The sequence below is a fragment of the Myzus persicae genome, unplaced genomic scaffold (genome assembly GCF_001856785.1).
Source record: "Myzus persicae strain clone G006 unplaced genomic scaffold, MPER_G0061.0, whole genome shotgun sequence".
In the NCBI taxonomy this organism is placed as follows: Eukaryota; Metazoa; Arthropoda; class Insecta; order Hemiptera; family Aphididae; genus Myzus; species Myzus persicae.
The window spans coordinates 43,205-67,639 of NW_019104385.1; the positions used below are offsets into that span (position 1 = coordinate 43,205).

Sequence of the window (24,435 nt, forward strand, 5' to 3'; positions counted from 1 at the left end):
ATAAAATATATTATGATATTCTTTGTCGTCTATATATCAATAATCTTATTTTTAAAAGTGACGATAATGCGTATTACAATGCATGATAGTACGATGCGGGTAATCGTATTGCCATTTCTTAGCCGTCTATGCTATTGACACGTCGCAAGCTGTACGCACACACGTAAGTTAATAAAACTATATAAACATTTTATAATTTACTCGTTAGTCGTTAATAATTTACTAATAAAATAATGACTTCAAAAAAACCTTCTGGTGCCTGGTTTGAAAAGCAAAGAAAACTGAAAGAATCTAGTAATAAAAGTTTATCCGCATCGTTAGGCAAATGGCTTCAGAAATCTAGTCCAAAAGAAAATCTAGTAGTTCCTTTAGAAACGGATACTAACGATGGAATAAAAATAACAGAAAATGCTACAACCATTGAGTCTGATACTAACAATGAGATAAAAATAGAAAAACAGGATAATACTAAAAATGTTGACTTTAATGATCCTGCGAAATGGCCCAAAATAACACCTAGGTTAAAAGCTATTTTAATTGAACGTGGTCCTCCAATCTCTTCAATTCAAAACTACTATCCACATGACGAAAATAATCGTCATTTTAGTAATAAATGGTTCTTCAGAAAACTTACTAATGGTGAACAGGTTCGAAGGCAATGGTTAATGTATAGTGTTTCAAAAAATAAACTTTTTTGTTTTCCGTGCATTTTATTTTGTACCACAAATTGTGCTTTTGTTTCTGGTTTTGACGATTGGCAACATTTGAACCCTCGTTTGCCTGATCATGAAATTAATTTACTGCATAAACAAAACTGTATCAAATGGAAAGAACTAGAAAAAAAATTACTTGATGATAAAACTATTGACTGTGAAGTACAAAAAATGTTCAAAAATGAAAAAGAAAAATGGCGCAACATTTTAAAAATAATCGTAGATATTATTATGTTTTGCAGTAGAAATAATCTTGCTCTTAGAGGTCATTCAGAAAAGATTTTAGACTCGAAAAAAGGAATATTTCTTGATCTTATTGAACTTATTAGTCATTATAACCCGATTTTAAAAGAACATCTAATAGCGCTTAATGAGGGAAAATATAAAATCAGTTATTTCTCACCAACCATACAAAATGAATTTATTGAGTTGATGGGAAAAACTGTTAAAACTAAAATTCTTGAAATTATTAAAAAAAGTAAATATTATGCAATATTATTTGATAGCACTCCTGATTTTTCACACAAAGAACAGTTATCACAAATTATAAGATACGTAAAAATTTCAAATAATGAAGTAACGGTTGAAGAAAGATTTATCGATTTTATAGAAACAAAAGAAAAGACTGGAACTGGTCTGGCTTCCGATATTGTTGATAAATTACAAGTTGATGGCTTAAATATCAATAACTGCCGAGGACAGAGTTTTGATAATGGGGCAAATATGGCCGGGAAAATTAAAGGAGTTCAGGCAAACATTACTAAACTAAATGAATTAGCAGTTTTTGTACCTTGTACAGCGCATAGTTTAAACCTCGTTGGCGTTCATGCTGCCGAAACTTCACCTGCTATGATAACTTTTTTTGGAAGTGTTCAGAAAATATTTGTATTCTTTTCTAGTTCTACTTCAAGATGGAATATGTTAAAAAATGTCATAAATGTTACTTTAAAGAAACATAGTGATACTCGTTGGTCATCAAAGAAACAAGCCATTTCAGCTTTACATACTAATATCATCAGTATTGCTATGATATTGAAACAAATGCGGGACATTACTAATATGAACTATGACACTATTGATGGTTGCAATCAAATTTTACGCCTAATAGATCTAAAATTTCTGTGCTTACTAAATATATGGAATAAAATACTTACGCATATCGATAAAACCAATAAGTCTTTGCAAACTAAAGATATTACAATTGATATGGCAAGTAAAATGTTAAACGGTTTGTATAATTCTATTCAAGAAATTCGTGATAACAATTTTGAGGATTTATTAAAAAATGCAAAGAATACTGCTATCGAAATGGAACTGTCACCCGAATTTCTAGAAAAACGAAGGCATAAAATAAAACGTATGGATGGAGAAGAAGCAATAGATGATGGTGCAACATCCATCCACGCCAAAATCAAAAATGATTTTTACATGGCAGTTGACTCAATCTTATCGAGTTTAAAATGGCGATTTAAAAGAATGACTATTTTATCCAATGACTTTGAATTTTTATGTGGAAGTAAGCTATCGTCAATGGATTTTGATGAAATTAAAAAATGGACTAACGATTTAGCAATCAAATACGACAAGGACCTCAACGGATTCGAGTTTTGCTCTGAAATGGAATGTTTTAAACACCAGGCTTCTGCATTGATGACCGATTTCAAAATGGCTGCACCGATTGATTTATTAAAATTTATTCATAAACAAAACTTACAAGATATTTCTGTGGCATTAGGGTAAATGTACATAAGTCGACATATGCTTATAATGACTTTATCGTGTTATCGTATATAGTTTTTTTCCCTTTACATTTTGGTATAAGAACATAAGTCGTGAGACTATTATATTCACTTATATTGCTGTGTTAAAAGTACATAAGTCTTAGAATTCATCATTGTTAATTTGGGTAAATATTATTATGTTAACTTAATAAATATACTTATACAAATTCGAACAGTTTTAAACTGTGATGAGAATATATACATAAGTTAAGTTATGTAGTTTTACCTTTGCTTTTATATATGTTGGCAACACTTATGTATCATATCAGTAGTAATGATCATAGACTTATAATATATTATAAGTCTATGGTAATGATATGGGCACAATATGATTATTATAATATAATTTTGATTGTCATGGTTGTTAACAGTAATCAGTAACTTACAGTAATTTTTACGTTCATTATGGGTATTAAACATTTGAATTTTTTGATTTATTTAACTTAAAAAAAATGACTTCTTCAAGAGCTAGACGTTTATTAAGTTTAGTTACTGATACAGTTAATACTACAGAAGGTGAGTGCGTTTTAATTACACTAAAATCAAACGGAACTAGTTATGTTTTTATTAACTATTAAATTATGTTTAGTCGAAAACAATCCTTCATTATTGCCTCCACCACAACAAAATTACCATGTAGAAAATACCCCTTCACCTATATATTTTGACGAAGTTAATGGAAATGACGCAGCTGAACCGAATGAATATGATGTTTTTGATGATAGTGATTTAGATCCTGACTGGATTCCAGGTACGCCTCCTGATTTAAGAAATATTGAATACAGTCCCCCATTTAGCAATCAAAATAAAGAATCTCCAGCTTGTTCTACAGCTAGTTCATGTGTATTTAATTCGCATATTACATTACCCAATAATATTGTAGCTGAAACTGCGTTGGTAGTTAAATCATCAAAAGCACAAAGTAGAAATCTGAGGAAAAAAAGGAAGGATTGTAGAAATAGCGGAAAAGAATATATGACTGCTAATGGTAAGACTGTTCAACCAAGAGTGATGAAAGACTTGAAACAATGTCGTATGAAATGTAAAGATGCCATAAGTGACTCAAATCGTTCACATTTGTTTAATGAGTACTGGGGTATGAAATCATATGATCGTAGGGTATCATATATTGCTAGTTTAATAACAGTAGTGCCAAAAAAATTAACCAAAACTAAAACATGCAGCCCTTCAAAACAAAAAAACAGACAAAATTCTTACAGATATAATTTGATTGTAAACAAAAATAAAAAAGAAGTATGCAAAAATTGTTTTTTAACTATTTTTGGAGAAACTGAAGGTTTTATAAGAATAACCGTACAAAAAAAATTAAAGTCAGTAGCTGGTATTACAGAAAACGATATGAGAGGTAAAAAAGAACCTCCTAATAAAACTTCCATTGAACAAATCACAAATGTAATTAATCATATTCAGTCCTTCCCAGCTTATAAGTCACATTATTCCAGAAGGCACACAAGCAAAAAATATCTTTCATCTACCTTAACATTAACTTTGATGTTTGAGTTGTATAAAAATCAAGTAGAAAATCCAGTAAGCTTTTCAATTTATTCAAAAGAATTTAAAAAATTAGATTTAAAATTCAAGAAACCCAAGCTTGATACATGCCACAAATGTGATGTCCTCAAAATGAAAGCACAAGTAGAAAAATGTGACATTGAAAGAAATAAGATATTATTCGAATTGAAGCAGCACAATGAAGATGCTGATAGAGGTTATACTAGCAAATCAGTAGATAAAGATATAGCCAAAAATGATGACACTAAACAAATATATACATTTGATCTCCAACAATGTTTGCCTACTCCGTACTTAAATACTTCTGTTGCTTTTTATAAAAGGCAACTATGGACTTTCAACCTCACTATACATGATTGTATAACTGGACAACCTTACTGCTATATGTGGCATGAAGCGGTTGCAGGTAGGGGTGCTAATCAAATAGCATCTTGCTTATATCATTTTTTAAATGAAAAAATTCCTGATAATATTGAAGAGATTACATTTTACAGTGATACTTGTGGGGGCCAAAATAAAAATAACCATGTTGCCTGTATGTTCCAAGTTGTTCTTTTAAACCACCCTACACTAAAAACAATAAACCATAAATTTCTCACACCAGGCCATACACACATGGAGTGTGACATTGACCATGCAGCTATAGAAAAAAGGAAGAAGAAGGGTGGTATGGTGATATCAATTCCAAATGATTGGTATCAACTAGTAAGAACCACTGGCAAAAAAAAAAAAATTGAAGTTATAGTTATGTCTCAGGATAATTTTATTGATTTTGCTTCCCTTTTAAAAACAAACTTACAAATTAAAAAAAAAAATACAAAAGGTGACCAAGTTGTTTGGCAAGAAATTCAGTGGCTACAATATAGTAAAAATTTTGGTTTAGTTTTATACAAGAATACCTTAAATGGTAATGAACCTTTCAATACCATAAATTTTGCCAGAAGAGGAAAGACATCAAAACAATTACAGTTACAAAAATGTTATACTGGTCCTCTACCTATAAGCAATGAAAAAAAAAAGATCTGCTATCTCTACTTCCTTTGATAGACCCTATTTATCATGCATTTTATGAAAATTTATTCACAGCTCAAAAACAATGTGATATTGATCCAGATCTGGAAGAATTTAATTTTGAAACTGACTGATAATATTAATTTGTATTTATTTTACTATTTAATGTTATGTTGTAAAATGTATTTAGTTTTTTTTACTTATACTATTTTTATCAAACTGTTTAGCTTTTCATTAAATGTATAAGTTATACACAATGCAGATACTCACTAGACTCAATTTATTATTTTAATTTGAAACTTAAGTTAAACATTGAGATTTCTTTGTTTCTATTGTTTTTATTTTACTATTTAATGTTATGTTGTAAAATTAATTATTAATTTTTTTGTTAAGCAGTTGTGATAATTATAACTGAAAAGTGTTATTGTTTTATTTTCTGAATTATTATTAATTTGTTTTAGTCTATTTCTATTGTACTAATTTGTTGTTTATAGTCACATATTTTAAATTGAGACTGAAGTTTTATTTTTATTTTTTTTTTTTAAATTTGTTCTAGGTATTTGATTGCTATAATATTGTACTTATACTATTTTTATCAAACTGTTTAGCTTTTCATTAAATTTATAAGTTATAAACTATAAGATGCTCGCTAGACTTATGCACTTTTACTCATTGTTTGTGTAAAAAAAAATTTAAGTTTAATATTTTTGGGTAAATTTATTTTTCACAAGAATTTTAATTAATGCAGTTTAAGGTGAGTTGTTTAAACTATTTAAAAATGCTATAAGAAGATGTCTAACTAAATAATTGTATTTACACGAATAATTTGAATGTATTATTTGTCTTCCTGAAAATTTGCTATTTATAACTTATGTACATTTACCCTAATGCCACAGATTTATCCTAACATAGAAATAGCGTTAAGAATATTTCTCACTATTCCAGTAACAACTGCTAGTTGTGAAAGAAGTTTTAGTAAACTTAAACTAATAAAAAATTACTTAAGATCAACTATTGAACAAGAGAGACTAACAAGCATGGCAATTTTATCCAAAGAACATGAATTTGCTAAGCAAATTTCATATGAAGAAATCATCGATGAATTCTCTAGCCTTAAAGCAAGAAAAGACAATTTTTAAAGTTCGAAATTTACATTGTCATAATAACTGATAATTAAATAATGTAGTATTACCTAATTATGTATATAAAAAATAAATGTTAAAAATATTATTCCGTACTTTCTTCAATTTTTTAATCGCTAAAAAGGCGCATTTTAATAGGTTTGCCAGGGGCGCTAACGAGTCTTTCTACGCCACTGATGTAAACAAACCATTTTTGGCTGCTTCTCCTGGTAATACATATTTTTAAATTCATTAAATTATAGACTATAAATTAATTAATTAATACATTTTTATGCATATAATATTCTAATATCAATATACAAATTAAATTAGAAAAAATACAAATACCTAATTTGATAATTGTGGTAAAACATTGAATTTTAAAGTAAAGGGTTTTTTTTTTTTGATAGATGGCACAATAGGTGCAGATAGTTTAATTGAAATAAAATGTCCATTTTTAGCAAAAGATTGTGACAACTATGTAGAAGCTATCAATGAAAAAAAGGTATAACACAAAATAAATTCGTATTAATAATTTTAATTATATTTATTTAAAAATGTATGTTTAATAACTTACTACTTTATAATTTTAGCTACCCAATTGTACATTAGTTCATGACGAATTGCGTTTAAAAACGAGTAGTAATTATTACTACCAAGTGCAAGGACAAATGCATGTATGCCAAAAAAAAAAATGCTATTTTGTTACTTACACCAAGAAATGAATAAATATTGAGTGCATAACCTACGATGAAGAATTTTGGCAGAAACAAATGGAGACTAAGTTAGAAAAGTTAGTGCATACAAAATGACTTATGAAAATATCTTATATACCTATCTAGTTTTATGTTTAATGAATATTGAATACCAACATAAATTAGTAATCTACCTACCTCCATCACAACTTAAAAAAAATGTTAATTTTTTTTCAGTTTTTACATGAATTGCATTTTACCGGAAATAATAAACCCACAGTATGGTAAACGCCTATTGGTAGACGATATAAAAGACCCAAAAGAAGACAGAAAATAACCAATATAAAACGACAAATATCAATACTCTGTATATTATAATTAATATTAATATAGTATAATATCTTATAGCCAGTTATAGGTATCTTATATTCTTATGGGTCACTAAATAATATATTTATAAATATACGAATATATTAAGTGTACCTAACTATTTAGATTTTGTTTGATGGAAAATCATAAAACTGCTGTATAAATGTATGTTTAGTAGTATAATTTACAAAAAATCATAACATTTTACTTATTAATATATAATATATAAGAGTATAAAGTATAAACTATTGTTTTTTGTTTCAACTATAATATTTAGATTTGGTTTTATGGAAATTATTATAAGATAGGTAAAAAGGTACGACCTTTTTAAAAAATATACCTATGTGGTAGCAGTATAACGTAAATACAATATTCAACTAATTTACCTACTTTTTTTTTTTATTTTTTTTACAATAAGGTACTCCTAGCTTTCGCTATCTATACCTAGTGATGAAAGATAAAATACATTTTGGCGTATTAAGTGCGATAATTAAATTACAATTTTACGTTAGATGATAACAGTAGTTAGAGACTTAAAATTTACCTACTAAAAAAATTATATATAGATATTTTGGTAATACTAGTTTAGGTTACAGTTATAAATTAGATATTATTTACTGTATTGAATATATTTTTTATGAAGTAAGTATTTAATAATGCAATAAATACAAGCCACGTAGGTACGCGCGAATATTAACATGATTACGGCGTGCCGCGGCGACAATAAGGCATAATATACGCGTATGCATTGTATACATATATATAATATATATATACTCGACCCGTCACAGAAGAAGGTTGAGAAAATAATAAACGTCGCTCCCGAATGAGCAAAATCGTCGGCCGGTCGCCGACTACGATTAATGGGCGTGGCTTAAACGCCGCGTGCCTGCGCATCACGAAAACACCTAACAGCGCGTTCTCTCGGTCGTTGTATGCGTTTCGCTTTCGGTGTGGCGTCCTCTTAATAATATTAAAATATTTAATTAAGTTAAATACCTTTTACGTTTGAATCATCGCTTTCTGTAACTGAAGATGTAGACGATGGGGCTACTTCATTTGATATTGATGTTTTTGATACATTAGATGGCAAAACGTTAAAAAAATGATCAAGCTTTTTCACTTTTGTAATTACATTATTATGTTTATCATCTTTTTCTTTTTGTAATTTTCTCCTTTGTGCACCACTTAATTTACTATTTGACATGGTGGTAGTTAATTAAATAATTTAAAACAAAACTAGCCAACAAACTGCAGAGCAATGAGCATATAAACGTAATAATAATATCGTATAATGTTCAATAATATTAAATATAAAATATGTATAACCGTCAATTTTCGATTAGTGGCTATTGAGTCTCGGTGATTACTATAATAAGTGTAATGCGATACAAATATAAACCAAAATAATAAATAAGCTATAAATAAGTGTACCTAACTAAAACTGCCGTCGACGCTGAAAGTATTATACGCTGCCGCTCGAATTATGATATAATTAGATTTATAGACACAACAAAAAACTTGTTTTTATATTATATGCAATATTCAATATGTACCACACACTATTTATACGGTGATTGTTACCCCACATTTTACCATACACAATCACATTATGTATATAATATATATATTTATATTTACAACAGTGAACTAATTTATAATAATAAACATTATTCATTACTATTATTTAGGTTCAACTATATAAATTCTCGTAGACGGTAAATTAAATTTGCAAATGGTAATTATATTATCTAGTATATACAAAAAAAAAAATTCACCATCCACGGCTTAGCGCCCCCCAAGTCGTGGCGCCCCTAGGCTATAGCCTAGGTAGCCTAGTCCTAAATCCGGCCCTGCTTAGACCTTTAACTGGGCGAAGAATTGTTGATATTTTATATTTTATCAATCAAATACAAACAATGGTACACGATGGTGGTTTCAATTGCTCATTTATGAACATGAAGTATCAATCCGAAAAAATAATGGGCCATCAGTCAATTTTAACATTTAAGTGTAAAATGTGTAATATTGAAAATAAAATTTACACCGAAAATCCAAAGACGGAAAAATGTCCCGTAAACAAAGCTGCTGTGCATGCTTGTCAAGCAATTGGTATTGGTTAAACACAGTTATCAGAACTTTTGGCATTTCCTGAAATTCCTACAGTATCAGAAACAAGCTATTTAAAAATTCAAGAAGGAGTAGCAGATATTGTCCATGACACTGCGTGGAATGAGATGAAACGAGCGGGCGAAGAAGAAAAACAAATTGCACTAGAGTGTGGCAAAGTGGATGTAGATGGTATACCAATTATAACTGTTGTTGCAGATGGCCAATGGTCAAAACGTAGCTACAGAACAAAATACGATGCGTTATCTGGTGCAGTAAGTTACATCTACAGACAATAATAATAATTTTACATTTTTACTCATACAAAAATAAACATATTAAATATAGTAAGCATTTAGGTAAGTAAATCAATTTAGATTTTTCTTGTATCAAATTACTTATAGACAACGATAATCGGATTTAAAACAAAAAAAGTTCTTTTTAACGGAATACGAAATAAGTATTGTACTATATGCCAAAGATCGAAAAATAGTAATCAAGTCATTGTTTCTGAACACAAATGTTTTCTTAATTGGCATAAATCTTCAACTAGAATGGAAGCGGATGGTGTGCTCGAGGGTTTTAGCAAAAGAATAGAAATGCAAGAGCTGAAGTATAATTGTTTAATTGGTAAAATCAAAATAAATCTTAAACAATTTATAAAAAATAATAATTCTATAACTATTTTTATACAAAAATTTAATAGGCGACGGGGACAGTAGTGTCACAAAACGTTTGAATGAATGTCAACCGTATGGCCCTAATTTTCATATTCGTAAAATAGAGTGCCGAAACCATATGATGCGGAATTATGCTACTAAACTTACAGCACTAGCCAGAAACACAAAATTTCCACTCCGAATACGTAAATTTATTTTATTAAGTATTTTGCGGTTTAGAGGAAACGTGACAAAGTCTGTTTTACACTGGAAAAATGAAATTGGTATCACTAAATTACAAAAAATTAAAGGTATTAGTGTATTACTAATATATATAGGTACCTTCTTATAATTTTTGAATGCTTGTAACTAAACATTATATTTTTTTTTTTTAACGTTATTTGTATTGTAATAAATTAACCAAACAATTCAATAATAATATTCATACATAATTCAAAAATAAAATATAGTAAAATTAATTGTATTTTCATATTGTATTCCAAAAAAGATATTGCGAAAGCATCATACCATCGACTTGGCCAACATATAAATTGTAGTTCTTATTTTTGTGACGGGTCGAAAAATAACGAACAAAGCTTGGTTCTCGAGGCTGAAACCTCTGGAATAATGTATGAAATAAAAAATTATACATCGCGGCTTGTATCTAACGCAGATAGTTTGTTAGAGAACAAAAATAATAATATATGTTCACAGTTCAATGCTTTAATAAACAAGTTCGTAGCAGGTAAAAATGACCTTAAACCGAAATTTCATTTTCTTACTCATTATTCCTCCATGATAAAAAAACATGGTCCTGTTGTTCACTTATGGTCAATGCGGTACGAAGCTAAACATAGAATTTCCAAAATTTCTGCAACATCCTCTTTTAACAGACGTAACATTTGCATGAGTTTAGCTATAAAGCACCAATTACAGTTAAATGAAGTATTTAACAAGAGGAAGTTATGCTGCACAATTAATGTTGGACCTAGGAAAATATTAAATTCCTTAAAAATTGGTTAAATAAAAACTGAACTCAATCTTAGTAGTGATGAACAATTAGTTCGAGTTAGTTGGGCTGAAATTAAAGGAACTCGTTATAAAATCAATAGCATATTAACTAAAGATGTAAATGATGAAAACTCACAATTTATATTAATAAAAGATATTTTTCTTAATGGGTCTGAAAGAAGCATATTTGAGTGTTGTATGTTTACTACAATGGGGTTTAATGTACAATTTTATGCTTATGAAGTTGAAATCCATGAATTAAGTAATTGTTTTATTTTCCAAGACTCATTAATTTCTCCTACACCAAATACTTTAAATGTTGTGTCAAATGGAGCAAAATATGTGACAGTTCATGATCCGTTGTAATTTTTTTTAAATATATACATATTATACCTATTACAGAATATTTTTTTATTTTTATCAAGTTCAATTTAATATAGGAGTCAATATAATTTATTATAATTGTAAAATATGTACATTTGTACATATTAGTTAATTTGCCTATTAATTTGTTTTTTATTTTCAATCATATAACATATTATATCTGTAAATATATTACAGTACACAGATATTTTTTACTTGCTTATTTTTAAGTATATTACTTTATTTTATATACATATTATGTGAATATTTAAAATTTAAGATTTAAGATCTTATATTTAAAATGTAGTGAATATTTAAATAAATATAAAATAAATATATTTTTTATCTGCATTTTGATTATTGGCGTACGCATATTAACTAAAAAGTTTTGTAACTATAATGAACAAAAGTAAATTTAAACTTAACAAAATATTCTGTTCATGTAATCAGTTAATAGAGTAATGGTAACAAAACAAATACTGTTATCATATACTTTGCTCATGCGCAGTGATGACTTCGGGCACGAAAAGCTATGCTTCAAGATTTTAAACCATGGCTCTATCCAGTGTATATTATCTAGGCCTTATACTAAGTATGAGGTCTATGATGGAACTATGATATCAGCACAGAGCAAAATTATTTACATTTTACTGAACAAGTATTAGTTATTTATAACATAACTCATAAGCACCTACTAAGTACTAATATATATTTCAAATTATATTTTATATAATGTGTTTATACATACTACTTAGATACTAAGTGTATAGATTATAGTATTATATTATATAATACTATAATATACGTAGACTATACAACATTATTCTACCTACAATGTTTAATATTACAGTAAAATCTATTGGTACAACATAGAAAAACCATAGTTACAACATTTAAAATTGTTACCTGATGTACAATAGGCAGGGGCGTCATTTGGGGGGGGGGCAAGAGTATGCATTTGCCCAACCCTAGATTTTAAAGTAGCCATATGGGCCGGTGGCCCACGGTGGTCTAAGCAGGCCGGGTTTTCTATAATCAATATAATCTACTGACTATTCTAAAATATACTACATAATAAAAAAATATATGTGGTATATCCATAGACCTTGTACTAAAATATATATACCAATATATTAATTAATACGTTATTATTATTATTATTCTATTCTATGGAACTACTATATATTCGTTATCTCAACGATAAAGTAAATTTAAAAACCACGATTAAAGATCAGCTATCGAAGTCGTGGACCATGGTAGCCAGTAAAATGTAATGTAACTATGGTTTATGACAGAGATATGACTAGCTGATAGGAGCATAGCACTGTAAATGTTCGTTATCAATAACAATTTTTAAAATGACTAACGATTGTTGATTTTTTCATTATGAATTTGATTTGACTTAGGTTAGGTTAGGTTAGTGTGTACTGTGTACTGTGTTTGACTAATAATTAATTTTTTAAGTACCTAGTGTCTTATAGAGCCCTGCATGGGCCGCGCCGTGCTTGGTGTCACCGAAATCGGGTTCGGGCTGGGCCTGGCCCTTCACTTGTATATTTAAAAGAAATTAATCAGGCCGGGCCTGACTGTATATCCAAGTGAAACAAATCGGGCCGGGCCGAGTATCATTAGTAAAATTGTATTTTGGACGTGCTTGGACTTCAAAAGTTAGGCCCGTGCAGGACTCTAGTGTCTTAGTGAAACAGTGCCACAGTTGTGGTTCTTTAATGCATATTTCATTGGGATTTGAGAAACTATCATTAATATTATACTAATATTATTAATTATTTCGTTTTCAGAGTAAACTAAATTGAAGATTATAATAATATGTTGATGTGAGTTAAGATTAGGTATTTATGTTTTAATAAGTAATATGTTAACAAAAGCGGCTACAGTTTGTGCTATATAAATTATAAAGTATAAAAATAATATCTTAAATAAAGATTGGGCGAGCGGAGCGAGCTCTTTTTTTATATATATACTTAAAAGTGCTAAAGTTATATAGCCAGTCATTATTGTGCCCTACCCTATCTAATATTGAAATGACGCCCCTGACAATAGGTATTTACCATTCAATTTTAAGGTATCACTATGACTCTAAGTTAATACATATAAGATTAAAAATTTTATTTGTGAATTCAAACATAATTTCATTCAATGTATACAATATACATATGTAAATATAATATGGCTATAATTTGAAATACCTATTTAAAGTTTATAGTTATTTAAACATTCAAATTTCCATTTAAAACGCAAAATATTTTGGGTATTAGACTATTAGATTTAATTCTTAGGTACCTATATGTAAATTGTACACTACTTTATATGTGTTAAAGCATTTTGCTTTGGTGTAATTGTTCAATATTATTGTTGTTTATAGCTATTGAGGAAAAGAGTAATGAATTTGTAGAAAATATTGGCATTAACATTAATAGATAATCATAAAAATGTTTCTGAAAATGAAAACTACAATGATACTTTGAGCGTTTTAACAGATCCTGATGAAGGTAACTAATTTAAACATTTAAATATACATTTTTTTGATTTTGTATGGCCCAGTGCTTTGTCAAAATATATAATAGCCCAATATAATTATTAAATTCAGTTATTGATGAAGACCATACAATAAATAACACATTCTTGGAAGACATCAGCGTTGACAGTGTTTTTCAAGTTCAACATAGAAATATTTCTGAAATAGAAAACTTAAGTGATATAACAGATTGTGATAAAGGTAACTTATCTACTACGGTTTATGATATTATAATGTGTATACTGTATAGTGTATGTAAAAACATCATACATATTTTTGTTGTTATTTTTTTTTTTTGACAATGATGTACTGGAAGTTGTATAATAATAATATTTAATATTCCTATACTACCTAATTATTGTATCATAAATACGTGAACTTCTCAATTTTAAGCATTTAAGTGTATGTGCATGAGGACATTACCTTTATTTATTTGTTATAAATCGTTTTTATAATTTAATTATTTGTTAATATATTTAAAATAATATTCAACTGTTTTTTTTTTGTTTTTTTGTTTTTTTTTTAGAAGACCAAATAAATTCTAAAAATGTTCTAAATTTTAATGAAAAATATCCAATAGATCGAGATTTATTTGAAGAAAATATTAATGACATCTTAAAAAGAAGTATACTGAATTTTGGACCTTGTAAGCCAACAACAAATTTTCTATCAAATATCCACTGAAGACAGTTTTCTTCACAATATTATCAAGTTACTATGAAATCTGGGTTAAAAATTCCTAGACTCTGGCTGTCACACTCAATTGTTCTTGATAAAGCTTATTGTGAAATATGCTGGCTCTTCGATAATAGGACTTTTTGAAATTTCAAATCTGAATGGATTAATGGCATTAATGACTGGCAGCACTTGTCTCAATGTATACAAAGACACGAATCTAGTATTCAACATTTTGATGCACTTAAAGTTCATAATTTGTGGGTCAAAAATCAAACATTAGATGTAAATTTAGAAAGACAGTATTCAGAAGAAGCTACCAAGTGGAGAAATGTTCTTAAACGTTTAATACAAATTATTCTTACTATAACTTCAGGAAATACTGCCTTAAGGGGAAATGAGGGAAGTTTAAAAATTCAAAATCCAACTGAAGGGAATTTTTTGAGGACTGTAAAATTACTTGCTCAATTTGATCCTATTTTAAACAATTTATTAAGTAATGGAAAACAGAAGATAATGTATTTAAGTTGGGCTATACAAAATTAATTGATTGACATTTTAGCGACAGATTTGAGGCGTACAATTTGCAATGATGTTAAATCAAGTTGTTTTTTTTCAGTTATATTAGATTCCACCCAGGATACAACAAAAAAAGATCAAGTGAGTCGTTATTCTGTACATTAAGGCAAATTTTGAACAAAAGATAGTGGAAGTAAAAGAATCGATTTTGGGATTTTTTGTATTAAAAAAACATGGTGCAGCAGATTACTTTAATCTTTTATTAGAATTATTATCCAAGTATGAACTAAACATATCCAAATGCAGTGGTCAAGGATATGACGGTGTCGCAGTAATGAGTGGTTCACTTAGTGGACTCCAAAAGAGAATTTGTGAAATAGTGCCCAATGCAACTTTAATGCACTGCTGTTCTCACAATATTAACTTAATAATATGTGATGCCGCTAAGAGTTCCAGGAAAGTTCAATCATTTTTTGAAATTGTACAATATATTTTCAATTTTTTTAGTTCAAGTGGTCCCCGGTGGACCTATTTAGCTTTTGGCGAAGAAGAAGGAACTGTTATCAGAAAAGTTGTATTAAAAAGACTATGCGCAACTCGGTGGGAAGCCCGTCATAATGCATTATATTCTTTGAGAATGCGGTTTGTAGATATTTTAAAAGCTCTTACAAAATTACAGTTGACAAAAAAAAAAAAAAATGAAGGAGATATGGCCTTAGCTCTTAAGAAAAAGTTAGAATCACCAGAATTTATTTTGATATTGTGTGTTTGGGAAAATATTTTAAAGTCTATGCTATTTGTATCCAAAAAACTGCAGTCTGTTGACTTGGATTTGCAACAGGCCTTGGATCAATTAAATACGGCCATCTCAGATATCAAATTGATGCGTGAAAACTATGATATAATTGATGACAAAGCAAAAAAATGTGTGATTAATGGAGTATACCATTTACATTCCATCAAAGTCGTGAACGGTATAATAAATTATTTCCAGGTGAAATTGATGGTGATGGACGACTAACAATTACCCAGGATAATTTTAAAGTAACTGTTTTTTATCCTGTTATTGATACTATATTATCACAGCTAAAATTTAGATTTACTGGATTGAACAATGTATGTGATTATTTCAGATTTTTAATACCGTTTAGTATGATTTCAATGACAAAAGAACTTTTAATTAAGTCAATTTATGATTTTATTGAAAAGTACCGTGATGATATAAGTAGTGACTTCACGCGTCAAATAGCGAGTCTTCAAGATTTTTTTCTGTCAAAGGATAATGCCGCCAATACCAGTGATATTAAAAAGATTACAATAAAAGATCTAGCATTATTTATATTGAAAGAAAATCTATCAACTGTTTTTCCTAATGTATTTACGGCTACAATGATATTCATAACTCTGCCAGTCACTTCTGCTTCTGCTGAAAGGTCTTTTTCAAAACTAAAACTCATAAAGAACTACCTACGTAGTACCATTTCTCAAGATAGATTATCAAGCTTGGCTTTACTTAATATTGAAAGGCTGCAAACTTCTGAAATAGATGTAGACAATATAATAAATATTGTTGCAAACAAAAAAGCCAGAAAAATGAATTTTTTACATTAAAACTTAGAATATTTTGTTTAAAAAAAAATTGTGTATTCTTACATTTTGGGTTTATTAAAACCTTATAATAAAAAGTCATTTAAAAATTTAGGCAAGGCTGTCAATTGTAATACCTACTATAATAAGAGTAATAAGATATTTATTTAAACAATCAGTTATTTATTTTAGCTTATTCTATACCATTAATAATTTTTATTCTCTTTCAAACAGATTGAATAAAATGTAGAAACCAAAAAAAAATATATATATATGTTAGTATACATAAAACCTAAAAATGTTGGCACTTATAGATTGTAATACTTACAATAAAAATTAATTTAGGAAGGGGCCCAAAAAAAATATCGCACACGGGCCCCTTACTATGTAGTTGCGGCACTGATGTGAGCGCTGAGCTCAGTTATTCGTGACTAATGACTTTGACCTTCAACACAAAGCAGAAATATTGATAAATTCATAACATCTAATTTTGTCTGTATTTGTACATATGTCGATAAGAGGTATTTATAGTTTCACACATACTACCCCAGAAACAAGCCAGTGACTAAACTCGTTTAAATGTGAGCTTGGCGCTCACATCGCGACCACTGACGGGTTAATCTAGAAAATGACTCATTTAAACGAATTTCATTAGTGTTAATAATATATCTCTCTCTGAAACTTTACTCTTTAAACTGAACAACTCTATAAATCCTTGATTATACCAATAAACCTATATAAGCTTTGGGCTTATTTTTTATATAGAAACAAGTCATTTCATAGCTCATATATTTGCACTTTTTTGTTCATTATTTGTATGTGAAATAATAGAAAAAGAATTATTAGTATATCACTAATTTCCATTGAAGTATCTAGCTCACTCTCAGAATTTGAACTGCTAGTTGAATCATATATTGAGGTACATTCATTTGTTTTACTATTAGATTTATTTACATTTAGAGGCAACTTATCAGTTATAAGATTTTAAGTTTGAAACTCCATATTACACTGTGTTCCCTTGCTTCTAGTTTATTTAGGAACCTTTTTTGCCTGTTCAAATTTATTTGTACACCAATTTCTTTTGTTTGTTTATCAGAATGTGGGAAATTATCTTCAATTATTATGTCAGCATCAGGTATAACTGTATCAATATATTCTAAAAGCAATTAATATATTGTTAATAGTTAACATTTTAATTAGGTATGTATCATTAATAATAAAAAAAATACACAACACATTATTATCTAGAAAAATGTATAAGTATCTCTGTCATACAAGATTGATTTTGTACAGAGGCATCAATGATATTTTGTCTGATTCTTTTAGTATGCAATGGTCGAGTGTTTGATGTTGATGTTTGCTTACGATCAACCTGACAATCAAAAATATGTGGAACAATATTTTTCTTCAGTTTAAGTATTGATGCTCCCATAAACTTAAATTGAATGTAATTATCTAAATCTACTTCTAACTGAAAAAAATTAATTCTATATAAGATTCTGGTTTAAAAAGACAAATGTTATTAATAATTCTAATTAATCCTCTTTATAAAAATTATTTACAATAAAATGATCTTCACAACAATCATGATGTGTTTTAGATTTTGCAGAATCTAACGTCTTGCTGCTTTAAACCACAATAGTCTAGGTTTAGCCTTTAGCATCATAAGGAACACTCAAAAATTGTTTATTAGGGCATTTTGTCGACGTGTTGGTATACTTCGGTACAAAATAAAATTTGTATTAACTATTGTAAAATATTCAATACCTATTTTGAATTATATTTTACAGTATCAATATTGTGCTAGAAATGTTAAATACATATCACATAAGTATTGTTATGTACTGACGTCATATACGTCATATACGCCATATACGCATATAATTTAAGGCTGGATAGCGAGGGGGGCATAATATGAGATTATTTACATAATTCAATATATATTTAATATATTTAATTATTTAATATGAATTATTCACATTGGGAAGTTGTCGACCTCAGAGATTTCAGAACAACGACGCAATAGGAAACCGGGTGCGTAGTTCTGAGAATTCGATTACCGAAAGTGCGTAGCGGAAATATAAATAAAAAGAGTTATAACGCGAAACAGCTATAAAAATGTCAAATATAACAATATCTAATCTCTCAACCGACACGACCGGGCAACCGTTTCCTGGAAACCCACGCACACGTGCAATTAGTAAACGGGGTCAGCGCTATCTCATCGCTAGGAGAAGAGTGGAGAGTAGGCCTATAAAACAGGACCCATCCACCCGATATTCAGACATGATTTACCAGAGCCAGTACGAGCACCTTCACGCCAGTCGACTCTCAGACAAATTTCAGTGTATTAAAAATAATCTATCAGTTTTACATGTCAAAATAAAGTCTATGTATAATATTCTACAATTGACTTAGAATTGTTTACACCTCGTCATCTCTTGTCTTATACACCACGATCTGTGGGCTGGACCACTACAGTATTATGTAGGTAGGTATATTTATTAACTAATTTATTCCAATAAATATTTCAAAAATAAATGTAATATTAATTTGAGTCACAAATAAAATCTAACATTTCCCAAAAGCCTGTTATATTGGTCTTTAAGCAGTAAGCGGCAATACTTTTTATGCTTTGTACCTATTACAATGTAATATAAAAATAATATGCATTGATGGTTCTAAAAATATACTTAGCTATTTGTTTATTCGGAAGGCTGATTTTTTTGATTTTTGCCTTTAATACAATTTTTTTAACATGTGATTAAGTTGTTAATATTTTAATTTCATTTGCTACAGTTTTTTTTCTATTTATTCCTATTTTGAAATTTATAAATGTCACATACTTTTTTATAATTTTGTTATCATTACATTAATGTTAAATTATAGCACAAATAAAAATTAATCAAAAATTAAATAAAAATGTATAGGTAATGAATAATAATTTTACAACTTAATTAAATAAGTAGGTATTTATGTTTGATGCCTAATTAGGTAACATAATATTTGTTTGTGTAGTGATTTAATTATTTAAAATTGGTATTTTATTTTATTTTTTAGATTAAATTCATACATACTCATAAGCTTCATAATGCTGAAGCTTATAGTTTTTTGAAGGTCATTAATGGAATCCATGATAAATTTATTAGCTACTTTAATAATGGAATGACTCCATCAGCTGCCAAATCTTATCATGAAGTTCAGTTAACAGCTTCAAATGAAGAATATGATGAAATGGAATTTATCAAAGTTCTTGCAAATGTTCAAATTAATAAAACTGAACGACAAGTGCAATGTATGTATGAAAATTGGAGGTTTGTACCATTTTTGACATAGGTAGCTTAAATAATTGTCCGAGGTAATTTCGTTATGTTTGTTTGTATAGTTGAATAGTTCTATGTTATACCTAACTATAAGCATTAAATGATTACAGTAAAAAAATGAAGTTTTTGGTTGAAATAACAAATATATATTAAAAAATCATTTATTTTTTAAAAACTACACTTGTATTTTGTTTTTAGTTCATGATTGTTCATGGCGCTTACTATTTATGATTAACATTTTGTAAAATTTATTTCACATAGTCTTATTATTTTACAAATTCATGAGTATTATTATTTACCTATATTATATATTTTTTCTACTTTTTAGGACTACCCACTTTGGTGATCGTTCCGATGATGGTATTGTAAATTTTCTCCGTGAAAAGAAATCAATGTTTGAAAAAGATGGTGGACGTTTAGAAACTTCTGAGAATCCTTTTGCTATTGCTATTGTGACTTCCATAATGAAAAGGGCTCACTGTTGTTCATTTACCAAAAACATTGTTTTTGTGGATTCAAGTAGTTCTTGTGACCAAGGAAATTCTAGTGTTACATTCTTCTTTGGTTCATCCATAGTTGGTGGTATTACACTAGGTGTTAATATTCATAAACATCAAACTACTCAAAAATTTTTTAGGTAATATTGCTTTCGATGGACAATTATATCCATCAGTAATTATGACTGATGACAGTGTTGCTGAACGACAAGGCCTTAAAAGAAGCATTTCCATCTGCACGATTGTTGTTATGTGCATTTCATATATGTCAAGCACTACGGAGATGGCTCTGGGAATCAAAACACGGTGCAGACAACGCTGACAGACAGTCAAAAATGTTACATTTTAGATCAGTATTATTTTCTCATAATGAAGCTGAAGCTTTAAAAGGTATGGACGAATTATGTAGAGACGACAATGTACAGTTTGCCAAGCATATGACGTTACTTAAGAATCGAATGCAAGAGTGGGCTGCAGTGGCGGCGCGAGAGGGTTTTTGTGAGACAAATGTCTCACAGCTAAAAGGGGTGGTGGGTGGGTACCTATAGTGGATAGTCAGTTCTGAAAAATATTGAGTGATACAACGTATCAAATAAATAAATATATAAATAGTCATATGAATATAGACTATAGAGTATAGACATAAACATGGTTTATAAATAAAACAAATGCTTATCTGACATTCAGACGAGTAGTATGTGTTTGGGGAGTTTGGCTCCATTTTTACAGGGAGATAAAAAAAAAATCAAGGGAACAAATTCCCCTTACAGTGCATCCAATCTCCCTGTAATTTCAAAACAAAATTTAAATGTTTAACCAGTTTGTTAATCTTTTTTCATAGAATNTAATATAATTTAAAAAAATCATAATTATAATATTATAGTCAATTAAAAACAATATAAAATATTTAGGTATATAAATTAATTTAATTTAAAATAATAATAATAATATAATTTAAAAAACCATTTTTATAGTCAACTAAAAACTTAAATTATACAAAATACAAATTATAAGTTATAAATTAAAACCTTGGTATCGATAACCAGTCCCTGATAAAAAAAATTAATATATTACCATCTATTATAAATTGGTCGTATAGTTTTATAACATGGTTCATTTTTTGCATATCTTTAGATGGAATAGCTTTGGATATATTTTTTTGTATAGTGGATATTTTTATACTGGTTTCAGCCTGCATTTCTTTCAATACCTCAAGCACAAAGTATATTGGTGGATGTGAGCTATAGAATTGTGCGTTAAAAGTTCTGTGGAAACTCTCTGGAACATTTGTTGTTCTGACATTAAAACACGTAAAAATTACGGAATTAATAATTAATCCAAATATTTTAATCCAAATTTTTCTTATAATTTATAAAAATATGATACCTTTTATTTATTGAAGGTTCTTCAGCCCATATATTAGTTGGAAATATACAATTTGGTTGTATATAATTATTTAAAACATAGTCCGAAAATTCTAGGCCATCTTCATCCGGACAATCACCTACTAATTCAACAAAACCGTCTTCGACTATTTGATAAGGCAGAAATGGTAGACCAAAAAACATTTTTAACCATTTTCCTAATAAACTTTTATCATCCGAGTATGCTGTCCTCAATTTTTTATTTGCATTTATCTATATAAAAATTGTTACTATGAAAGTATTTTATTTAACCGATGTGAGTTAGTTATTTATTAAATACTTACATAACGCCACCAAGATTGACTTAAATGGAAACGACATCCAATAAGTTGTACATTCGGAAAAACTTCCCTCACAGCTTCGTGTGCTCCTATTTCAAAGTCGATGTGTAATTTGCATAAATTTAGTGTTTGAGATGTGTGTTGCAAATATAGTTCTTTAATAAATTTCCACATTTCGATATATGTTTGCTTAAATTTATCTTTCAAAAAAATAAAAATAACTGGTAAATAAAAGCCATTTTTGAAACAATGGACAGTATACATTTGCATAAAAAAATTAGGTGCGAATTGAAATGTGCCATCTGAAAAATATTCTGTGCAAGAACTCATAAAATTCAAATTATCTTCAGTCGTGATACAAATAAACGATTTATTCATCGGAATGTGGATAAATTTTTTATTATTAAATTTAAAAATATCATCGTTTTGCATTTCCCAAACTTTATCTATGGCTTCATCAAAAGATTTTGGATATATAGGAACGTTTTTCCGTCTTGCCATATACATGGCTTTTCGGACAGAAGAAATATCCTTATGTACAATATCTGTACCTACATTTGTCAGTAATTCTTTTCGTATAATTTTACTTGGTCGAGTTGAAATTGAATCGCTGGCTTTTCGTTTGCAATTTTCTCTGAGAACTTGGCGGTCAATATTTTGAGATGTTATTGCTTCATGTTTGTGTTCACCGATTACCTTAATAACTTGAGTTTTTTTGACATCAGTTAAAATACTGGCATAACAACTTTTGTTATAACATATCCATTTTAATAATTCGTCTTTGCGTTTTCTTATAAAACGATATTTATGTGAAGAAACCACAACTAACTCTTTCCCACGTTCTGACATTATAATTTTTAAAGAATTCTCCATAGTTACCGCACTATTACTTACTAATACTAAAACAAAAACCAGTGACTTATCGAATGACAAGTTGGTCGCATACTAATATAACGATGTTATAGTGAGACACGTGCCAGGAAATCCAATATAATAATCGGCATTTAATCTTATCTCATAGTATTTTATAGATTACCAAAAAGTACCTATTGGCCTGGAAAAAATAGTCTCGGTAACGTTTATGAAATTGTATCAAATATAAGCAATCGTTTCCTAAAATAAGTTATATTATAAATGTTCACGATTTTGAACAACGGCAACGTTGCACTAATTATTGGTAGGTAGAATGTACGCAATCGTAATAATGAAAAAGGTCCATACGGAATCGTATCATACGCAATCGTAATGCACCCAGTAGGCCTATAAAACAGGGACCCATCCACCCGATATTCAGACGTGATTTACCAGAGCCAGTACGAGCACCTTCACGCCAGTCGACTCTCTGACAAATTTCAGTGTATTAAAAATAATCTATCAGTTTTACATGTCAAAATAAAGTCTATGTTCATAATATTCTACAATTGACTTAGAATTATTTACACCAAGTCATCTCTTGTCTTATACACCACGATCTGTGGGATGGACCACTGCAATTTTGGCGCAGTCGGAGTCTTCTCTACAGCAACAGGAAGCCTGTTGTTTCGAAGAAAAAAATTTTATTTTTCTCTCATTAAAATTATCAACTGCAAGGATTCCTGAGGAGGCAATTCATTCGAACCACCATTGGAGGACTGATCACCTTCCAATAACTCCAGAGAAGAAGAATCTACAGTAGAACGCCAGCCAAGCAGATCAGTACAAGACAACATGGACGCACTAGCACAAGCCGCAGTTATGTAAGTTGTATTGATAGTTGTGTTAGAATTTGGTAGATTATATTATAAGTCACGTTTCCTTTTGATTTTATATCAGTCGTATAATTTTGGTGAAGGTGTATATATATATATATGTTAACTACTCAAAGAAATAATACAGTAGGGTAATATAAAGGTATATATAAAAATAAGTGAGGAAAAAGTAAATAAATAATTTGGTGAAAAGAAAGGAAGAATAAATAATTTTGTGGAAAAAAGGAAAAATAAATAATTTTGTGAAAAGTAAAGAGGAATATATATATTATAAAGGAAAAAAAATTGTGTTGAAATAAAGTGAAATATATTATATTTGTATTAGGAAATACAAATTTTTTTAAGAGGATAGGAAATAAGGGAATTTTGTTGAAAAAAAGTGTTATAAAAAGTTACAAAGTATAATTGAGCTATAAAATATATTAAATTGGGAATATTGAAATAAATAAAGGAATATTATATACAGGTAATTAAACCGTG

At 28.8% G+C, this 24,435-nt stretch overlaps 1 protein-coding gene across 1 annotated transcript; it reads left to right on the plus strand.

The window, feature by feature from the left end:
- The first annotated feature begins 233 nt into the window (after nt 1-233).
- LOC111041784 (zinc finger MYM-type protein 1-like) lies at nt 234-2,453 on the plus strand. Its single transcript, XM_022326196.1, has 3 exons — nt 234-661; nt 956-1,141; nt 1,220-2,453. Exons 1-3 carry the CDS (start codon nt 234-236, stop codon nt 2,451-2,453), a joined length of 1,848 nt encoding a protein of 615 aa, XP_022181888.1.
- The last annotated feature ends 21,982 nt before the right edge of the window (nt 2,454-24,435 follow it).

Excerpts from the sequence above, each read along its gene's own strand:
- LOC111041784 (XM_022326196.1), top strand. The coding sequence starts at position 234 with ATGACTTCAAAAAAACCTTCTGGTGCCTGGTTTGAAAAGCAAAGAAAA. Across the intron at positions 662-955 it reads GAACAGGTTCGAAGGCAATG|TAGAAATAATCTTGCTCTTA; the intron begins GTTAATGTATAG and ends TATGTTTTGCAG. Across the intron at positions 1,142-1,219 it reads ATACAAAATGAATTTATTGA|CACTCCTGATTTTTCACACA; the intron begins GTTGATGGGAAA and ends ATTATTTGATAG.